At 45.2% G+C, this 22,701-nt stretch overlaps 1 protein-coding gene and 1 non-coding gene across 3 annotated transcripts in view; both read right to left on the bottom strand.

Annotated features, from left to right (window-relative positions):
* The window catches only part of nhsl1a (NHS-like 1a), a 72,004-nt gene extending 49,970 nt beyond the window's left edge, over positions 1 to 22,034 (bottom strand). For both annotated transcript variants that reach the window (XM_076299381.1, XM_076299382.1), the window contains exon 1: positions 21,605 to 22,034. In XM_076299381.1, the coding sequence (XP_076155496.1) occupies positions 21,605 to 21,938 (334 nt within the window). In that variant the 5' untranslated portion in view covers positions 21,939 to 22,034. The remainder of the gene's footprint in view (positions 1 to 21,604) is intronic.
* trnah-gug (transfer RNA histidin (anticodon GUG)) lies at positions 14,459 to 14,530 on the bottom strand. Its single transcript has one exon. It is a non-coding gene; the product is annotated as a tRNA-His (tRNA).
* Positions 22,035 to 22,701: the final 667 nt, after the last annotated feature.

Below are 22,701 nucleotides of genomic sequence, written 5' to 3'. Positions count from 1 at the left end.
CCTTAAGATCCAAAGCTTCCTCTCTGACTTTCTCTCTCTCCCTCCCTCTGTCTCTTTCTATCCCTCCCTCCCTCTCTCTCTCCTCCATCCCTCTCTCTCTCCCTTCCTCTATCCCTCTCCCTCCCCTCTTTCTCTCTCTCTCTCTCTCCTCCATCCCTCTCTCTCCCTCTCTCTCTGACTCTTATTTACAGAGTGGCAGTGATCTGGCAGAGGTGGCTCTTGCGCAGGGCAAAGCCTGCGGGGGTAAAAATAGCCCAAAGCGCATTAATAGGCTTTAGTGTGAATTAAAGATGTCTGAGTCAGGGCACCTGGAGCAGAACACCAGAGAGCTTCAGCGGAGGAGGCACAGTGCCAGCGCAGCGTAATTACCATCCTCTCTTCATGGGCGCACATGCCACAGGCATACCAAACTCAGGGGTCAAAGGTCACCAGGGGTGTCGAATATGCATGTGGCTCTGTTTTGGCCCAAATGAGGGAAATTGGGTTTGAGATTGACGACTGCTTTCCAGGTCTGTGTGTGTGAGTGCATATGTCGAGGGTATAATCCAGTGATCAGGATTTGGAGTTGAGAGTAGGTGATGAGCGCACCGATAAATCAGCCTTATCCGAAAGACCAAAAGCAGGGTCATCTGGATTTGGCTTTTGCATGTTTGTCCGTGTGAGTGTGTGTGTGTGTATGTGTGTGTGTGTGATATTTGTCTGTCAGTATATGTGAGTGTATATTATATTTATGCATAGAGTTGGTGTGTTGGCTACGTCTAACTCAATGCATTTATGTACTTTCTGCTAAGATATTTCACAGCCGTGCATCCACACAGCCATACATTCAGACTTATGAGAACCAGGAGAATCTGCATGGATCTCTCATCTTCCTAAAGGGCTCCTATGGGAGCAGATTGTTTTCTCAAACATCCACATCAGTTTTCCATGCACCTGGGCATGCATTTTAAGTGTTCCCCATGGGGTGGAAGGCGTAATTCCTGAATAAATGCTCTCTTAGCTCAGCAAGTGAAATAAGGCAGTGTGAATATTACAAATAGGATAGCAAGAAAACAATCATGTTGATATTATACATACAGTACATTGTGTATGAAATGTACACACTAAGCTGTTACTATCAGTTTATAAAGGCATTTTATTGAATGGTCACATTTTTACCACAAGGTGGAGCTATAGTGACAAAAACTTCTCCCATCTCTGTCACTATAGGCATGGGCACAACTACTGGTATGTACAGTAATAAACCTGGCCTGAAATCATAAACTCACTATGCGAGCTGTTCTTGTTTTGCTATGAGAAACAACCTGACAACCCCCAAGAATACTTAGCACGCAAAACGGAACCAGGAAGAACCGCTGGGGTAGTCCAGAGGCTGCCTGTGATGTTATCTGCTCAAGGCCAAGTGCCAACTAGCACAGTAGCCAGCTGACAAAGAGGGGCAAGTGAGGCCGACTTCCTGTTTACACACGGCTGTTTCAACACATACTCACTCTCTTTCCTGCAGTTATCATGCCATCCTTCCTTTGCTTTGGGAAAACAAGAAAACACTGAATTTCCCATCATCGTAAGGGATACGCTTTTCCCATTGTGTGGACACCAGATGGATGTCATACGCCTCTATGAAGATCAAAGTGCTGCTTGACTATATTTAAACACACACACACACACACACGTTCACACACACACACGTGCACACATTACACACATGGCCCAGATTGGAATAAATTGCAAATTACAGGGTTCCTACACATTTTCCATTTCAAAATTCCATACTTTTTCCATACTCAAATTTCCAAACTTCTCGGTAGATTTTTCTGACCATATTCTCGACATTGCGGCCACTTCTGGTTTGGGATAACTCGGTGAAAACAAAGGTATGGACAACTGAAGTGAATTAAAAAATGACACTTAATATTCGTCCATTTAGCTGGGTCATTTTTAGTTGTATCATAGTTGTATCTTGATGATGGGGACTGATAGTTACACTACACAACAGTAGGAATGGTTCATTATTACCTGAGTGAAGTGATTAGTACTGCAAATGCAATAGTCTGGAAACACAAATATTTCTCCATACCCTTGTTTCTTTTTTCCATACTTATCCAGACCTGGAAATTACTAACATCAAATTCCATGCTTTTCCAGGTTTTCCATACTGCGTAGGAACCCTGAAATTATACCATTAATAGAAATTCTACTGACAGACTGCAAGAAACGTTTAGCTCTTCAAAATATTGTACATATGAAAGATAAAAAAAACTCCCATCACAATCCCTGAGAATTCTTTCTTTGCACACGCACACACACACACACACACACACACAAACACACAATAAATTACAATAAATATATGCCATAAGATTTCAAAAAGAACCAATTCCTCTGTCAAAACACGTTGTTTTCACGAGAGGGGAGATGGAGGGGCGGGGAGGGGTCCAGGCGCCAACTTCAATGACCACATTCATGTCAGATGTTTTCAATTAGAATTCAATTAGAAAAAAAGGCAGCGGCGTCAATACGAGCCGTTGAGCTCACTGTGCTGCGCTGGGCTGGGCTGCCCGTCTCCCCAGTAAACCCCTGTCATGTGCCTCCTCCTTCTCCTCCTCCTTCTCCTCCTCCCAGGCCAGCGGCCCCCCGGAGACCACATGAGGAGTCGTCTCCCAGCAACCCTGCTGATGGGAAGGTGCAGCTCAGGGGGCCTGACCCTGTCTGACCAACACCAGGCTGAGTGCAGACGCCTCAGAGACTGACCTCAGAGACGTGGCCTAGACACACACACACACACAAACACACACACACTCACACACACACTCACACACACAAACACACACACTCACACACTCACACACACACACACACACTCACACACACACACACACACTCACACACACACACACACACACACACACACTCACACACTCACACACACACACACACACACACTTACTCACTCACTCTCACACACACACACACACACATCTCAAAGGAGTAAACTGAGCGTTAAAGGATTAGTTCTTGATTAAATGTTAATATTTGAACTCAACGGCCAACCATATACATCCCTCCCTTCAGTGCTCCAGAAGAAATATTGGAGAAGGAGCGCCCCTTATTGTTCACTGATAAGAATGGCATTTTCTCAGTCCACTTTTGTTTTCAAAGTCACAAAGCCTGTATTGCACTATAGGTTTCTAAACAGATATCTGAAAGAAAGAAAGAAAGAAAGAAAGAAAGAAAGAAAGAAAGAAAGAAAGAAAAAAGATAGAAATGAAGTGGAATGAAATGATATTCCAAACCATTAACCATAAGTCCATTACAGTATTCATTAAAGTTGATACAACTTTAGATTATAACCACAAAAAACCATCACAGTTTCTGTGGTGTTTCACTGTTTTCTATTAGAGCTGAGAGACTGAGACACACTGATACTGACCATTAAAACAGATTTGGTGCCAGCATGCTCATCCAATCGGCCACAATATGGGCACAGAAGTGAAAGTAGAGAAACTGACCATTAGAACAGATTTGGAACCAGCAAGCTCAATTCAATCAGCCATAATATGGGCACAGAAGAGACAACAGACAAGTTTACAGTGTACACTGTGTGTGTCCAGCCTGGCCTGACCTATCAAGGGGTCAATACGGAACACTACATTTGCATTACAAAGTCTTCCGTATGAGCCTTGTGAGGCTAATTCTGTAATGCGTCTTGGCTCTTTATGATCTTTAAGCATCAAAGAGTTCTACAAAGGAGCCCTCATTGGTTGGCCTCGCTGAGAACCTCAAAACGTTCCAAGTAGCATTGTCAATTCTGATTCTGAAAGATATGCGCCTCCCTCATCACAGTGAAGTCAAATCCTTTAACTGACTTCCCAAAGAATAAAAACAGAGCGCTTATAAAAGATCCAAGGGACCCAAGGGACTTGACTGAGAAAAAGTTTCAAGGCACTGTTCACACACACACACACACACACACACACAGACATACACACACACACACACACACAAACACACACACACACACATTTCAAGGCACTGTTCCAGCCAGTATTGAGTTAAAAGGCCTTTCCAAGTGCTTCATTGTCACTACTCAACAGACCTTGTTTGTGAGCGACTTTGGATCAAAGCATGAGCTTGCACATTAATGTGAATGAGCTGAATTTACGGCCACCAAAAGATTCAAAGAGATGAGTTTTTGTCATTCAAAAATTATACAGAGCAGATTTAGAATGAACACTATCATCCATTCAAAAACTTCAATTAGTTTAACTATTACATCTATTATATTTTGGTCATCCTGTACGTACTCCTCAAAAGGTGAAGAAACAGATTCAGACCCGATGAGTCGTCCCAAATTTGCCATCCTACGGCATGCATGTAATCAACTGTTACAATGAGACCAAGTAACTCCAACAAGCCAGTTATGTGAATTGACAGAGGTGTCTGACCAATGAATGACCCTCACATTCATGGAACGTGTCCAATCAGTTTGACAGGCATGATCACTTAATGACATCGGATGCAGATAGGCAGCATTCTACGACTTCGGAGAGAGAGCGCAAGGAGCATCCGTCTCACACGCACACACACACACACCACACACACTGGAAACTGTCGGTCACCTCGAGGGACAGGAAGTGAGCAGATGAATGAGTCCCTCTCGGTGGTTCTGGACAGGAAGTGATGTGATGTGGCAGGGCAGAGGTGCTGTGAGTCAGAGGAAGAGGTCTGCACAGCAGCGCCTTGACCCCTCGGCCATGGGGTCAATAACCTCTCCTACCGTCTGATCCCTGAGAACACAGTGACCCTAAAAGAAGTGGTATGCTCCTCCATGCACATTGATGCATGGTCACAATTGTTGGGAGGCATGTGGCACCCCCCGAAGGCCGCATTGATGACGCAATTGTTGTCACACACCGCACCGACACAGACACAAGACTATACCAGGCTTATAACTCCCCATGTGGGATGTATCAGAAAAGGCTGGAGATTAGCAGCATGAATGAGTGCTATGTTGTTGCTGTACTCATAAACTTGTTCTTCACCAAGAAGAAGTCCATCTGTTCACCTAGAAAATATGGCCACTTGACATTTCTAAGAGGAAAAGTGATTTCAAATATTTATTGCACATTCCACTTTATTCCTGCAAAACAAGTGAAGACACTGGTGCGCGCCAAGACTCAGCTTGTGCGCTGGCATGGAGGGAGGAGAAAATCAAAAGGCTTGGACTTTCTGACAGTCTCTTTGGCGCACTGTAACGTGTATTTTCCTTCCTTTACAATCTTCAGAACGACAGAAATAACATCTTTTTTGGCAAGGAAGTGAGCAGAAGGGACGTTTCCCAGACCACAGACCTGAGAGTGAGGATAGAGTGAGGATATCCTGACTGCCGTCGCTGCTCTGGATCCCTCGGTGGGTGCTGCTGTGATATCACGCGTGCCATGTCCAGTATCTGTGTTATTTCAGTAGGCCCACTTATGGATCTCATGGATCAGGGCAAAACAGATGACGTGTGCACACACAAACACACACAGGTCTTAAGAATGAGTTTGAAAGACTGCAACAGAATGTGTGTGTGTGTATGTGTGTGTCTGTGTGTGTGTGTCTCTGTGTGTGTGTGTTTAAGAGAGAGAGAGAGACAGAGAGAGAGGGAGAGAGGGAGAGAGAGAGAGAGAGAGAGAGAGAGAGAGAAAGAGAGAGAGAGGCCAGCATTCCTGCCTGGTTACAAAGTCAGCAGCCAAAGCTTCGAGGCAAAGCAGATTCCTAGTCCTGGCCTTGAACTGCCAGAAGGTTGATAACAATCCACGTGTGAACTGTCTTTCTTCTGATGCGAAGAACAGAGAGGTTGTACAGTTGATAGTTTACGCAGAAACAGATTACTTTTGCATTCACTATTTCTCATTACATTAGGTCAAAAAAATACTCCAAACATCCCTCTGAGCCCTTGAAAGTTTAAAAAGCTGTTGCTGGATCTTCACTCAAGAGCTGCACAGTTCCACAAATAAGTTCATCTCTTTTTTATTTGCTTGCGGAAACGTCTTATTATACAGCACAGAACCTGAGGGGACACACGCAAAAGAGTCGTCTAATGGCTTCCAACCAAGTGATGTAACTACTGCTAAACCACACTACAGTAAGCACGCACAACACTGCTAAACCATCTGCTATAAACATCCTGGTACAGCTGCTGTTTAAAGGGTACGCAGGGGCCAGTTAGCAGCACAGGGAGGACAAGCGTGGTCTGGACACACACACACACACACACACACACACACACACACACACACACACACACACGCGCGCACACACACACACGCGCGCACACACACTCACACTCACACACACACACACTCACACACACACACCACCGCCAGCTGCTCCGCACTCTCTCTTTCTCCCTGTACACACACACACACACACACACACACACACACACACACACACACACAAACACCAGTCTCAGACCTGCAGCTGCAGGAGGAGTTCCAGGTGTTCTCCAACAAACAGCTAAAGAGGAGTCATGAAAACACATGATAAGAGATTGGCTGAGGGCATAAACACTGAACAGACACAAACTCTCCCTCTCTCACACACACACACACACACACACATACACACAGACACACACACACACAGTGCATCCATGGTGTGAACATACCCAGTGCATGAGGAAAGTGGGGCAGGTTAGAGGAGTAGAGAGCTCAAGTGTGTGGAGAGGTTTTCACCACCTTTCTTTCTCTCTGTATGTGGAACGAGCTAGCGAGACACATTCTTCCACACAGAGGGAGTGAGCAGCGCAGCGCAGCACATTTGCCCTAAAGACAACAAAGACAAAGGGAAATGGAGGGAGAGATATTGCACATAGCACATTATATCAGCAGTGCTAAGTGCCAGAGATGGGTGGGTTTTTTAGATCGGCTCTCTCACAACAGATCTAATTAACCAACGCTTGACACAGCCAAACAGCCAAACGCTTGAGCAACAAACCACAGAGCCATCAAAACATCTCAAAATATCTAAACACAGAGTTGACAACAAAAAAAAGGCACACAACGCAAAAAGTCATTTTTTGTGTGTATTCTGCAGCTGCCTTTTCCTCCATTCTGGTGTGTTAGGAAAGTTCTCAGTATGAAATTAAGTAAACAATAGCACACACCGCAGTGTGAGTGAGTAAGTGACTCTATGACCAGTCAGTTAGCTTAACTCATAACTTCAGCTTTCTTTGTCTTGGATTAGTGTAGACAAGGCTACTTTTGGTTGAACACACACACACACACAGACATAGACACATAAACACACAAAAACATGTCCACATACAGACAGACACCGACACACACACACAATCTCTCTCTTTCTTTCTCTCTCTCACACACACACCATACACACACACACACACACACACACACACAATACAGCCCCTCTGAGAACATTGAGAACACTCTGCCTGCCGCACCCTTCTAATAAGCTGAAGATGTGCTCACAGTTCGTGAATTCTTTCCAGGCCTTTCGCCACATTTACTGCTCACTCCCCAACACTTTCTTGGCTTTGGTCAGACAACACACACATCATTTACAATAAATCAGAGGTCGTAATGCAGATATGAAAAACCTGCTCCACAAGCTACAACAGACTGTTCAGAACTGTGTGTGTCCTCGAACAAAGAGAGGTGTTAGGCCACACACAAGCGGCCTTTACAGGATGCTATCACTGCATTTAAACTGTGTATTTGTCTAACTGTGTATTGTATTGCACTAGTACGTTTCTTTGGATAAAAATGTCTACTCAATGAATACATATCAATGGAAATGTGTTTGGCAGTGATGGGGATTAATGAGGACGGGTGGGTGAGGTTGTGGGGGTAGAGGTAGGTAGAGGTGAGTGAGGTTGTGGGGGTAGGTAGAGGTGGTTGAGATTAGTGGGGTAGGTAGGGGTGGATGAGGTTGTGGGGGTAAGTAGAGGTGGGTGAGGTTGTGGGGGTAGGTAGGTGTAACGGAGGCAGACTGAGCTAGCGTGCTAGTTGCCCGTGTAAATCCTCACAGCCCTAACCTTAAGAACGCTTCTAACCGCTGAGTTGGAAGCCTGGGCTTTTAGCTCAGTGGTTAGAGTGTTCGTCTCCCATGCTGGTGTGTGTGTCAACGTGGCGGGTTCGAGGCCCGTGAGCGGCGAGCGAACCAACCTTGTGACATAGGGGTGGGTGAGGTTGTGGGGGTTGTGGGGTAGGTAGAGGTGGGTGAGGTTGTGGGAGTAGGTGAGGTTGTGGGGGTAGGTAGGGGTGGGTGACGTTGTACGGGTGGGTGAGGTTGTGGGGGTAGGTAGGTAAGAAGGCAGCAGCGCCTCAGAGCGGAGCAGAGTGGGGAGTTGGAGGAAGAGGTTGGGAATGTGCTCTTTCCCAAGTCATCCCTCACACTCAACCCAGTTGTTCAAGTGCTCCATTTCTGGGCCAATCGCCGACGGCTGTGCCTGATTGGGCCACACTGAAGGATGAGTGTGAAGGTGAGGGAGTTTCCCACTCATCACGGACATTCTCTCCATTCTCCCACCCTGGCCAGTGGTTTGCTGTATATCCGTAGTACTTCATTTCATATAGATCTGGTTGATTTTATACAGCAGACTCACTAGACTAAAACATTCAACATTGCAGACTTTGCAGGATCTCATTCAGGGGCATCAGAGTTGCAAGAAACTGTTTGTATGACCCCGATTGCTACATGCTCAACTGGCACACATCTCTGCCTTGAATGTGACCTTGAGAGTGTTTAAAGAAACACTGGCAGATCCCTGGAAGGCAATAACAAATAGCTCATTATTCACTTATTATCCTCAATGAATCCTCAAACTTTTGATGATTATCTATTGAATGAAGATTAACCTTACTAAGTCAAACATGACTTTGAGCTGTTATCTGAATGCATGGTATTTTATACATACATATATTTTCTTATATTTTCTTTGTCTTCAATGCCCCTATTTCTACACACACACACACACACACACTCTCTCTCTCTCTCTCTCATTCACACACACAGTGAAAGTGCACTGAGAGATATATATCACTGTAAAGCTGCCACCAGTGACCTCCCTGAGGAGCTAGTTGTCAGGGTGAGCTGGGAGTAATGTGTACTAAGAGCTGTCGTCTGCACACACAGGTGTCCCCTACTCAAAGATTCATCACACCCACAGCCCCATCCCTGCCCTGACCTCTGGCTGGCCATCCGTTTTTCCACTGTCCACAGTCAGCTACTCAGCAGGAAGGACACTACAAGGAAGCCTAACCATAGAAAAACCACTAGGATAACCTCAGGCTGTAGAGTCAAGTGTTGCTGTTGGAAAATTCCACTGAGTTGAAGGTATTTGGAAAAGAATACTTCCCAAAACAGGGTGTCATAGTGAAATGAATAGCATTTACAGAATTCACATCTGGTGAAACAGGCTAAAATCGTATGTTTTTTCCGACGCCAAAAGACAGTAAAATGATCAGCGTTCACACCGTCCCAGCTCCACGGAGCAAAATAACAATGCAGACGGTCATTGCTTGCATCCACTAAATATAGATTTTCCTCAGTGGCTAAAGGAATTCAGCCTTTTTTCTAATTAACACTTTTTCCTGTGGATTTCCCCCAAATGGACAGAGCCCAGTTTGGAGGGTCCAAAGCAGCCAAGAACAACATCATGAATAGAGAGAGAGAGAGAGAGTGAGTGAGAGAGAGAGGGAGAGAGAGAATGTGAGGCTACATTTTAGTATGGGACACAAAAATGGTTGAGGTGAACAAACTAAATCTCACAAAAAAGCACACACCCATCCACACTATGAGGAATGGATGGGTGTGTGTGTATGTGTGTGTGTACACTATGAGGAGTGAGTGGGGGGGGGGGGGGGGGGCACCAGTATTTCCCAGTTCCAGCTGTGTGCTCCTGAACGTGCCCCAATTCCCCTCCCCCTTTCCCAAAAATAACCCCCTCATTGACCTACCTGCAGTTAAAACAACAAGAAAGAAAACAAGCCTCAATTACACAGATGCTGAGGCCTCTTCCCGCCTGCCTGCCTGCCTGCTAGCCCCTGTGCTGTGTCTGGCTACTTGACTGGGTGCCTGTCTGGGGCGGCTGTGCTGGGAGTGTGGAGGCTGCAGGACAAGGCCGCTCATTGTTAGCGGATCTGATGAGGCAGGATATAAGCCCTGAGTGCTGGGCTTGGGGATGCCTTACAGTGTGTGTGTGTGTGTGTGTGTGTGTGTGTGTGTGTGTGAGTGTGTGTGTGTGTGTGTGTGTGGGGGGGGGGGGGGGGGGTGCCTTACAGTGCACTGCAAATGGCACAGGAACAGGCAGGCATAGGCAGGAAGGGATACATTTGGAAGAAAGAGCCCAGAATATGTTTGAGCCAGTGCCAGGTAGAAATGGTATGGATGTGTGTGTGTATGTGTGGTTTGTGTGTGTGTGTGTGTGTGTGTGTGTGTGTGTGTGTGTGTGTGTGTGTGTGTTAAAATGGTACAAAAAATCTGGGTCATCTGGATTTGATTTTCAGGTGTGTTTGTGTGTGTGTGTGCGTATGTGCATGGGAGTTTGTGTGGGGCCCGTTCCAGATGAGGCAGTCCACATCACACACTACTCCACATCACACACTACTCCACCACCTCTTATAGAAGTCCATCTCCAGTGCTGTAACAGCCATGCTCACCCAGAAGCTCTTAACATGCCACCCTTTTAAAGACTCCTCAAACCGTTCAGCACCACACCTGATAATGTGCAGCTGAGAAGTACTCTAGCGAGAGCAGAATTGATCTGAATGGGGGGAAAACTCACAAAATCGGGTGTGGCGTCCTTTCTCTGGAGGGAACTGTAAAGTTGTGTGTGCAGGCTAAAGCCTTGGGGCTTCTAACTGTTCCTGATGCAGCATGTAATGCCTCTCTCTCTCTCCAGTACTCTGGGGTCCACTCTCCAAAACAATTGGATGTCGTGACGGTTCTCAGACAGTCCCAGACGGAACATCTGAAATGCACAGTGTATTTCTGTCTTTGCCTCATTTGTTTTCCAGACTATGTGATGTCTATTGTTATTCTTTCACTCTTCTCTCTCTCTCTCTCTTTCTCTCTCTCTCTCTCTCTCCCTCTCAGCATTTCCAAATGAAATGACCTCATATGGTTGGCCCATACAGCATGGAATACAGCAACACAAAGTGCACATTGCAGATGAATCACACTGAGTAACGGAGGGGATCAGCAGCATGGCTGCAAGTCATTAATATGCAGCTACAAGTCCTGTATGCAAAGGTTAAGGACATAACATACACATCAATCACATGGGTTATTTTTTTGAATGGTGGGAGTTATTCAAAGGCCAAAGTTCCAGCTAATCAACACAGCAGAGTTTGTAAAACAATTTACATTTGCTGTCAATCTTGCAATCATACACACACAAAACAAATCAAATACACACACAAACTTATTTCAGCTCACTAACGTACCATACACACAGATACACATAGTCCATACTCACTCACACAAATAACCCAGCAACTATACGTCACACACACACAAACACACACACACACACACACACACACACATGTGTGCTTGCCCAAATATACACAAACACACTGTTCAATTTCACCACCACAGGAAGAGAGGAGCACACCCTCATCATGGCAGGACAGAGGCACGAGCCCAGATATAGCGATTTAGGGTGTGGATTGGTATGGACATCTGGGAGCGCACCGCCAGGCCTGTTCTTAAAACACAGGAATGGCTGTAGTCTGCCTGTTGTTTTTCAGCCTGGTATGTCTGCACACACTTGCGCCAGAACCCCTGGAGCAACCCAGAGAAGAAAGAGAGAAAGCAAATATCACGGCACCACCGCTCACTGCACCGCTATTGTGAAACCGAGTATGAGCATGAGTTGAGTCCACTGAGGGATCGCCGCCAAGGTTACAATGAGGGCTTTGTGTCAGCTCTGACCTACTGAGAAACCTTGACCACATCTGCAGAAGCACTGTCATTCCATGCAGAAAAGTATCCATTTTATGCCACATACTTCCGCAGAGGGGGGGAAAAACGCTTACAACCTTTTTATGTAGTCCATTCTCTGTTCATACCTGTGTCATACAGACACAAGCGAATAGAACCAGTATAACTCTCAATAAAAATTGTATTTAAGCTTATATTTCATTAACTCACTGATAGTCATGTTACAAATGAAAGACAGTTTTGCGGGGGTTTTTTGTTTACTTCAGAGGAACTTTATGTAAACATGCGATAGTGGGCATCTGGCCGCACATCAGGCGAACATATTGCGTGGCTCAGCTCCCAGGACTTTGCCTCGCCTTTAATAAAAATCCAGCTGACAGAAGAAGAAGAAAACCTATTCGGATGGGCTGTCCTAGCCGAGCCGAGGATTTCTCCACGTCTGTGCAATCCTCCCAGTTCATAAGAGCCAGGAGCGGGAGGTCAGACAGCCATGGAGTCCCAGAGAGGGAGAGACGGAGCCAGTACAGAGTGATAAATGAGAGGGAGGATGGTAACAAAACAAAATAAATATACAACTGAGAGAAAGGGGGATAGAGATAGAGAGAGGGGGAGGTAGGGAGGGAGGGGGGGACTGCACAATGCAGACAAAGGAAGAAAGTGAAGAGAAGGGGGAAACAAGGGAGGAGAGAAGGAGAGAGAGGCAGAGTGAGAGTGAAGGAGAGAGAGGGAGAGAGAGTGAAGGAGAGAGAGAGGGAGGGAGAGAGGGAGAAAGTTGAAAATTGAGAATCGGATCGAAGCTTAAGATGGGAGAAGGAAGGAAAGGGAGAGTGAGGAAGGGGAGAAAGGAAGGGAGGGAGAGGGAAGGTGGTGGATGAGTGCATCTGGCCATAATAAAAGTGGTGTCGAGGGAAGCCTTTTGAAGAATAGGAGCCACATCTGGTTTTGACATGTGCTCCTCCTCTCTCTCTCTCCCCCTTCTTTCTCTCTCTCTCTGTCTGTCTCTCTCTCTTTCTGTCTCTCTCTGTCTTTCTCGCTCTGTCTACTCTATGGAGGAGTGGGCTGGGTTGGGTCTGGGTTGGGCACAGAACAGTAGGGACTGCAGAGGGCAAGGCTACAGAGAGGCACTGGGGCTCAAAGTGTCCTTATGCATGTAGCGTGTATGAGTTCAGTTCAACATTAATGAGCACTAACAGGCAGGACAGTTTTATGAAGTTCTCTGTTTGCAGTGCTTCCTACATTGTATGTAATAGAGCAAATGAGTGTAAATTGAAGAGGTCTGTATGTTTCTTAATATAAACAAACATTGTTTCATTTCATATTTCATATACATATTTCATGGTACATATTTCAGGCTTTGGCTTCTAGTTGTGGTTCTGTATGACTTGCTATGGGACCTATTCTATCTTACGTGCTAAACCAAGAACAAAGGCAAGATGGCCATCAATGAAAAGTATGCAGCTGCTTTGTCAGCAGGTGTTTTCTGTTGCTATTATTAAGGCAAATTTACTGACCACTCCAAGCGCCTGGATAAGACGCTTAGCTTGCATTTTTTCCTTCAGCTGGAATGCCAGATGGTGTGTGCGTGTGTGTGTGGACCAACTATTTTTGCTTAAGAAAATTATCAAAACAAACCCCAGTGTGTAAATCCTGGGCTCATTTTAGGACTAAATCTCAGATGGACTTATATATATATATATATATATATATATATATATATATATATATATAGACACGTTTATTCCAAATGACTTCCATAAAGTACTTTTCTCTACATGAGCAGTATAAGAGCTGTGGGAATTCAACCCACAGTCTTGGTGTTCTTAGCACCTTGTCCTACCAGTTGAGCTACAAGCAGCTCGCTTAAAGCTTGGCTGAAACCTGATAGTGTTGGAGAACTGGGTAACATCTGATCCCAGGCCAGTGCTGGGAACTTTAACATGCTTTATGGGCATAGGTCAGCAAGTGCACGGGGACGCTTGGGGGCATCCCACACACCCACAGTGTCAAGAGTCAGGACGTGGGGGGTGGGGGGGGCGTCAGAGGGAGCTGTTGGGCTCTGAGCCACAGAAGGATTTGGAAGTTGTAAATAATGCAGAAGGGTTATGGCTGGTGTTTCAGAAAAGCACAAACAAACAATAAGTGTGGTGGCTGAGAAATTCCGAGAGGGAATTAAAAAATTCCTGACACAGCATGGGCTTCCCAGAACGGGGCAGGGGCAGATTGTTTCACTCCAAACAACATCAAATCCCTTCTAAAATAAATAGTGTCTTTCGAACGCTTATGTGTCTGTGATCACATTCAGTGAAACAGTCTTTGTGAAAAGCAGATTCATGCAAAAATGATAGGAAAAATCACAACCTTAAATAGCTTACAGGCTCCTGTTTGCAATCCTAAGGCAAACTTGATTCCTAAGCACTAATTATAGACAAGATACGGAGCATAAGAAGCAAGTACATCAAATGCTACTCAATAATGTATTAGTGGCCGCCAACACAGAAAACACTGCCGTGACCCGGATTCGAACCGGGGTTGCTGCGGCCACAACGCAGAGTACTAACCACTATACGATCACGGCACGCCACCCTTAGGTGGAGGTCTCAGGCAGCCCACAGGCCTTGAGAATCCTCATCAAATCGATTTTCTGACTTCATCAATCTTCCTGTGTCGGCTCAGCGACATCACCTGGCTCCCCGACCATGTGGTGAACGGGGCGGCCTAATCGCAGAAAACAAACACCAGATTTCCATATTTATTCAGCGAGTGCCGCAAGCAGTTTGACAGAGCAATCATTTACATTGTGGTCACAATTAGCTGACTAATAGCGTTCTGAAATAAAACATGGTTATGTAGTTAGTCTCAGCGCGTATCTAACTAATTTGGCCCGAAGCCAACTGATCCATTCCCTGAGTCAGCTGCAATTCTGGGTGTTAGAATCCCATGAATGGGCATTTTTCCTGGCTCATCATTACTATGCAGTGCCTTCACAAGTGGCATGCTATCTCCTCGCCGTCTCAGAGCTCTGCTGAAGAACAGGGGAGCAGTCATTGTCTGAGAGAACATTCAATCATAAACAAACACAACCCTGCCCATTTCTGTCATCTGTCATTCTGTCAACAAGGAGCAGAACAGATAAGCAACACAAAGTGCCTAGATAACCTAATTAACGTGCTCCAATGAAAAATCATTGAAAGTCAATAGACACACATTTTTTTGCCCGAAACCTTTCTGATAACATCTGATAAAGACTCTAGCAGAACACACTCACTACAAACCAAATATCTGCTCACACTGTTGTTCAACAAATTAAAACGTTTGGCAAGATAGACAGTCCTGTGTGGAGCATGAAAACATCTCCATTTTCACTGCTTTCATTCGGCCTGGCTTACAGCATTCCTTTGAATATAAATCAGAATTACTTTGCCTTTTTTTTCTCATTGGAGTCAGTGACCCTTGTGTTCTAGTTTTATGTCCCTTCCTTCATTCATTCAGGTATACCACACGGGCTGATAAAAACAAATGACCTTGGCTGACCACACGGCTCATAACCTGAGGAAACACGCAAACAAATACAGGAAGAGAGCTTTCCCCAAAACTCAGGACAGCTCTCCATGAGGCCAACATTAACCACACACACTAACACAGGCCTGACCCTCCAGGTCCTCACCCCAAGCAGAACCTCTCCAAACACATTTGTGTTGCAGTTGCAGTTCTGCTTGAAATACTGAATGGTTTCTCCAGGGAGTGGGGAGAGGAGAGAGAGAGAGAGATGGAGATGGAGAGGGGGAGAGAGGGGAGCGCGGAGGCTTTTTCCTGGGGCTCGGGCTGGGGTTGAGTCCCCTTTCAGCATAAGCATCAACACTCTCGCTCACGACTCTGCGTCCTCTGTTCTACGGAAAGAGAGGGGCCCAGGTCTGTGAGTACAGGAAAGGAATAATGATGACGGAGAAAAGGAGGAAATAATGACTGTACTGTTCCCCCCCACCCCAACTTTTTTCTGAGTTTTCACTGGAGCAGAAGGAGCTTGGCATGGCCCTATGAAGGAGCAGAATGAGCTTGGCATGGCCCTATGGAGGCATCCCCGGCAGACTCGCAGTGAGAGCCTTTAGCATTGCAAACTGATCCCCTTCACTCCCACAGCTATTTGTGCCAAGGTGTCCTAAAGGTGTCCTAAAGGTGTCCTGGTACTGGATACCATCATTGTGCTCCTGATTACTCCTGTCAAAGTATCGGATGATGCGTCTGGCTGACGGGGTCCTCTGTGAATATCTTGTTCATTAGAGCAACGTATAAACAATTAAGGACAGTAGTCTTCAACGAGCCTTTGTTACTTCAGAACTGGAAAAACTCTGTCATGAAACAGTATGATATATGACACAGTGCAGACAGAGGTTGTGTAAGTTGGCTGTCTTTTCTTTATCTTCATGTCTGCGTAAACTCAGTGTGAGCCAGCAATCATTATACAACATCAGCCATGTGTTCCCATTATTTTTCTATGCTAATGCATAAAACATTCCCCAAGTATCGCCTTGTGTCCTTGAATCACGTCTACCACAAACAAACTCCTCAGTCCTTAAAGGAGAACTCTCTTTTCTTTAAGGACACTCTTGGGGCATGTGCATGAGCCCCCATGTTCATGCCCCCCAGAGTGTAGCACTGTAGCTCTAGTTGTTGGCTGCAGCAACTCAAGCTAGGTAGAACCGATTGTTTTAGTTTTTTTTCCGTTTAATAGTACTCGGTGACCTTGAGAAACAGATACCTATGTGAAAAATCGTCAGAATTCTTCTTTAACACAGGAGCTCCCTGTGTGTGGTAGCTGTTCCATTCTTGGAACATTGAGCAAGGCACCTGGCCCCTCACTGCGCCGCTGTAGCAAGGCAGCTCCGGGTTAGTGTGTGTTCACTAATTCACAGATGGGATAAATGCAGAGACCAAATGCCTTGTATACGCAAGTATACTTTGCCCGAGAAACCTGATTTACATTTACATTTAACACAGAAGCTCCCTGTGTGTGGTATAGCTGTTTTATCAGTCATTAACACAGAAGCTCCCTGTGTGTGGTATAGCTGTTCTATCAGTCAATAACACAGAAGCTTCCTGTGTGTGGTATAGCTGTTCTATCAGTCATTAACACAGAAGCTCCCTGTGTGTGGTATAGCTGTTCTATCAGTCATTAACACAGAAGCTCCCTGTGTGTGGTAGCTGTTTTATCAGTCATTAACACAGAAGCTCCCTGTGTGTGGTAGCTGTTTTATCAGTCATTAACACAGAAGCTCCCTGTGTGTGGTAGCTGTTTTATCAGTCATTAACACAGAAGCTCCCTGTGTGTGGTATAGCTGTTCTATCAGTCATTAACACAGAAGCTCCCTGTGTGTGGTATAGCTGTTCTATCAGTCATTAACACAGAAGCTCCCTGTGTGTGGTAGCTGTTTTATCAGTCATTAACACAGAAGCTCCCTGTGTGTGGTAGCTGTTTTATCAGTCATTAACACAGAAGCTCCCTGTGTGTGGTAGCTGTTTTATCAGTCATTAACAGAGGAGCTCCCTGTGTGTGGTAGCTGTTCCATCATGCCATAAGAGGAGCTCCCTGTGTGTGGTAGCTGTTCCATCATGCCATAAGAGGAGCTCCCTGTGTGTGGTAGCTGTTCCATCATGTCATAAGAGGAGCTCCATGTGTGTGGTAGCTGTTTTATCAGTCATTAACACAGAAGTTCTTAACAGAGGAGCTCCCTGTGTGTGGTAGCTGTTCCATCATGCCATAAGAGGAGCTCCCTGTGTGTGGTAGCTGTTCCATCATGCCATAAGAGGAGCTCCCTGTGTGTGGTAGCTGTTCCATCATGTCATAAGAGGAGCTCCCTGTGTGTGGTAGCTGTTTTATCAGTCATTAACACAGAAGTTCTTAACAGAGGAGCTCCCTGTGTGTGGTAGCTGTTCCATCATGCCATAAGAGGAGCTCCCTGTGTGTGGTAGCTGTTCCATCATGCCATAAGAGGAGCTCCCTGTGTGTGGTAGCTGTTCCATCATGCCATAAGAGGAGCTCCCTGTGTGTGGTAGCTGTTCCATCATGTCATAAGAGGAGCTCCCTGTGTGTGGTAGCTGTTCCATCAGTTCTTAACACAGAGGCTCCCTATGTGTGCCAGCTGTTCCATCATGCTATTAGAGGGGGACGAACGTCGATGTCGGGACAGGAGCACACATGTGTCCACTTATCCCCCATGTTTTTTCTCCTTCCTGCATGTTTGGTCTGCTCACCTTACATTGGACTCAGCGGAGAATGGGGCCAGGTGGGGGTGGGGTGCGGGAGTAGTTGTGGCGGTCGTGGTGTGTGTGTGTGTGTGTGTGTGTGTGTGTGTGTGTGTGTGTGTGTGTGTGTGTCAATGTTTTCTCTGCAGGCCTGTGGGCCAAATGGTGACAAAACAGAAGGAGAAAGAAGGAGTCTGAGGGAAGAGAGTTGAAGAGAGAGAGAGTGAAAACTAAAAGTGTACGAGAGAGAGAGAGTATGAAGAGGAATGGAGAGATAAAATAAACCAGTTAAGTGCCCCATATTTGACCTCTGCTATCCCTGCAGGGCAGGTTATGGAGGCGTTATGGGTAACTGGAGAAAAGAGAGAGAACTGTTCCTACCATCTGCACCGAGCAGAGGGCTCTGTGGGGCAGAAGCAGGGGCGAGAGGCATCCTTCTGGAGCATGAGGGAAATGTTAAGTGGCAGATGAGAGTGGCCTCAGGCCTATCCCCTCCTCTCCACGCTGCTCATTCACTGTGAACTTGGTGCTGTCAGTGTGACGCTTTTGGGCTTCACTGCTTGAGCAACATATAGACACAAGGAGAGGAGGGGGATCCCTGGGCATCTTAAACACCTCAGGCAAAGCAGGACATGCTATATGGAATGTTTGGAGTTCTTGGAACAATGTGTGTCAAGCTGACCACACCTCCGCAGGGGTCAACTGTCAGAACTGAACTACACAAAGACTGTGGAATCTTAACAAAGACTGTGGAATCTTAACACCTGACGCCTTGTTGTTCTCGTCTTCCCCATCACACTTGCTCTCAACACATCACCTCTTTCTGTCACTCTCTTGCAGACTCTCTCCCTCCCTCTCTCTCTCTCTCTCTCTCTCTCTCTCTCTCTCCTTGCAGAGACTGCTCTAGTTTCGGGAACGTCAGGATCTTTCCGCTCTTATTCCCAGTGACAAAAAAAGGGAGACGAGGATGGTTCCCAGCTATTATTAGCCCGGTGGTAATCCATAGGGATGGAATATGTCATTAGGACCCTATGAAAATCCACTCATAGAGAGAAGATGGGACATGACAAGAGATGCATGTGTGTGTGTGTGTGTGTGTGTGTGTGTGTGTGTGTGTGTGTGTGAGTGTGTGTGTGTGTGTGTGTGTGTGTGTGTGTGTGTGTGTGTGTGTGTGTGTGTGTGTGTGTGTGTGTGTGTGTGTGTGTGTGTCTGTGAGAGTGTGTGTGTGTGTGAGTGTGTGTGTGTGTGGAGCATGGAGGATGTTGGTAGGGGTTGCTCATAAAGGAAGAAGGAAGTGGAGCTTTAATGCTAATCTTGTCTTAGATAATAGCATCACAGAATGACACCAAAAGGAGCTTTTGTTTTATTTAGTGTAATCTTATCTGCCCTCACATGAAGTAGGAGTTGCTGGTTCTTACAATGATACGAAGCAATGTAGTTCAGGCTACACTGCACCGGCTGCAAAAGCCACACACTGCATCTTTAATAATAGATTTGGCCATGTCAGGGACAAGTCTTACCTCCACAGAAAATCCCAATCTACTACTAATTATATGAAATGTGCATGAGTAGTAGTACTTCAGTTCAGATCACACTGCATCAGAGGTCAATTCTGGTGAGTCTCTGCGGATCAATATGACAGACTGAAGTCTGATGATATCTGGCCAACCCTGAAATAGCCTCATTCATCCTCTTCTCCACGGACTGGAGACTCATTGCTCGTGTGTCCAGATTAGACGGACGAAGTGGGGCAGATGAACTTCCAAAAGGAAGCCTTCGGAAATTCTCCTTGGCAAATAAGAGAGCTGTTCAGGCAAGGATGAGAAGCTGACGCAGTGGGAAGTGTCTCGTCTGTTCCAGTGGGGAGCACAGCTTTCTGCTCAGGAGGGACACTGACAACGCAAGGACAGAAGACTTTGTTCCTCAGCATTCAAGAATTCTCTTCTTGGGTTTCATCAAGCCATCACTAGTATTATGCTCTCGTCAAGCCATCACTAGTATTATGCTCTGACCCACAGGTTGCATGTCCAGAGGGGAGGACGTTGTGAGGGATTAGATGACAATAACACCGCATCCTTATCTGGAGGCATTAGTATTTATTTACATATGTGTATCAAAACAACTACACCTGGGGCACACCTGAGCACAATCATTGAGTGCAATATGAGATTATTTGTCTTTCCTGGACAAATTATCCTAACCCATAACAAGTAAGTATACATGGATATAGTCAGAAATGTACCTTTTGAATTCTACAGTGTCACATTTGGTGTGTGGACTTTAGATGGTGTATCTTTATTGTAGCCTGACGTTGTTCGGAATGGCACCCAGGCTATCTTTATTGACAAGAAGCCGCCAAATCTAAAAATAAAGTTGTTGATGTCATCCTGTCACTACTGGTTACCTACTTCATCAGTAGGCTACTAATAACAATTCTCAACTGAGACAGGGTAGCCATGTCACGTTTGCTTATCTTTCTTGCAACTCAACTTCACTTGCTTGGGTCCTACCTCTGAGCAGGCACACATATGTCACCTTTAAACCACATCACAATGTGAACAAAAATAAACAGTTCGAATAAATAAATGTATAATACATTGATAAGTATAGCTAGTCTAAAATGAATGGGCAAGTCTAAATACGTCATGGCCTAGAAGTGATGAAAGAAGCTGTGTGAATGTCATTATTAGGACAACATATTTCTCCTGAGGCCCATTAAATGTAGGTTAATGTCCTACATCACAGATAAAAAACTAAACAGGTGGGCTGAACCAAACGCTGATTTGGTAAATTCTGTATGCTAGGCACGCTAAATGACCAAATGGAATCTGATTTGTTTTAAAGTTGGGAAAGAAAGAAAGAGCCAAGCATTCATTTCACTATTATTGTAAAGAGAGACCCAATCTGTTGAAGCATTCACCCTCAGGCGCCACTTTCTCACATAGCCTAATCAACGTGAGACTTATCCATCACCTTTGACAGGTCGTACTCCTTTTCTCCGCCAATTTAACATCATGTTATAAAGTCTACACCTACTTTCCATCATCTTACTTGCTCTTTTGCTAAGACTGACTAAGAAAACTTTGAAAGACAGTTAAGGACCATACAAAACCACTGTTTGAAATAGCGACGCAAAAGGCTGCAGTGAAAATGCATTAGACTAACTCAGTACATTCTATATGGCCATACATGTAGGCCTATGCAGTTTGTGTTGAGTATGGCTATAGGTCATTAACTTTATCAGATAGAAACGTTTGTTATGAAGACATAAATCTTCGTCTTCACAGCCACATGGTTCTCCTACTTGGCCACTCAATGGACCAACTGCTCCGTTTACATCATTTGAACACGTTTTGCATAAGTTTGCCTTTAGAAAAGATATTCACTTAATGATATAAAGTCAACTCACGTAATTTAATTTTCTTGTGGTCGAGTTTGTGAGCAGCAATTTGCAGAGAGTCCAGTCGAAGCTGAAGTCTGGCTGCCCTGTGCACTATCGATGCCGCCTCTGTCTGAATCTCCGAAAATATGCAGGTAGCGTGTCGTGATAAATCGGAAAGTTGGTGGAGAATGTTTGTAAAAGTCTGACAGTTTACGTCCTCTAGGGATGTAAATACTGGAGGCTCAAAAACGTTGCTGCTTTGTGCTGTTCCATCCGCAAAGTAAAAACGTCCCGCAGTGAATCCATCTCCATTCAACCTGCAAACTCGCTGGGGATACACTATTCGTTTATGAAAAGGCATTCTTTAAAACTTAAACTCAAAAGTATGAAGCCCCAAACACTTGTAAGTCCATTTCATGCTGTCCCATTCCATGTGGTATACCCAATGTAGCCTACGTTCCCCTACGTTTATTCAAAGGATGCTACTTGCAGGTCCACGTACTGCTTCTTGTCCTTCCCCCCCATTTTTTTAAACAAGAGGTCCGAAACTCGAACCCCTCAGCAGGGGGAGTGGAACAAATGCAAAACCCGGAGAGCACACCATGCGTCGTTTTCAGATGGAACTGGGTCTTATTTGACTGAACTGCCTGCCTGAATGGGCTGCTATGTGTTATCGTTGTTACGTGTGCATACACTTTATTAAGAAAGCAAAACCGAAATGTTCAGCTTTTAGGAGCGACTAAATGTTTCCTTTTGCAAAATGTATTATAAAAAAAAGTTATTTATATATATCAAAATATATGTTCCCATACTTAGTTAGATAAACCCTCGGACACTCATTTTGTTTTTACTAAATATTTTTAATCACAAAAAAGGTCATACGTTCATAAGAATAGACTGATTTAAAATATTAGTTTGAATGCTTTTGTTTGCAAGGCAGTGCGGTTGAATTTAGCACCACCAAGCGGTTATAACACGCCACAGGCCTACTTACTTTCAAAACGCACTGACCTTATGATCTTCGATTCTGATGTAATTTACTTTGAAGTGCACTGACCGTCTCTAATGACTGCCTTACTCGTGACCACAAAACAGTAATCTTAGCTTAGCTCTGGTCTCGATAT

This window comes from Alosa pseudoharengus, unplaced genomic scaffold, assembly GCF_046254945.1.
Source record: "Alosa pseudoharengus isolate Yale_2024_CS ecotype anadromous, Long Island Sound unplaced genomic scaffold, YU_APseudo_1.1 YU_APseudo_1.1_scf_22, whole genome shotgun sequence".
Classification (NCBI taxonomy): domain Eukaryota; kingdom Metazoa; phylum Chordata; class Actinopteri; order Clupeiformes; family Clupeidae; genus Alosa; species Alosa pseudoharengus.
Note: the sequence above shows the minus strand (reverse complement) of the source record. Positions and strands in the feature narration are given on the sequence as shown.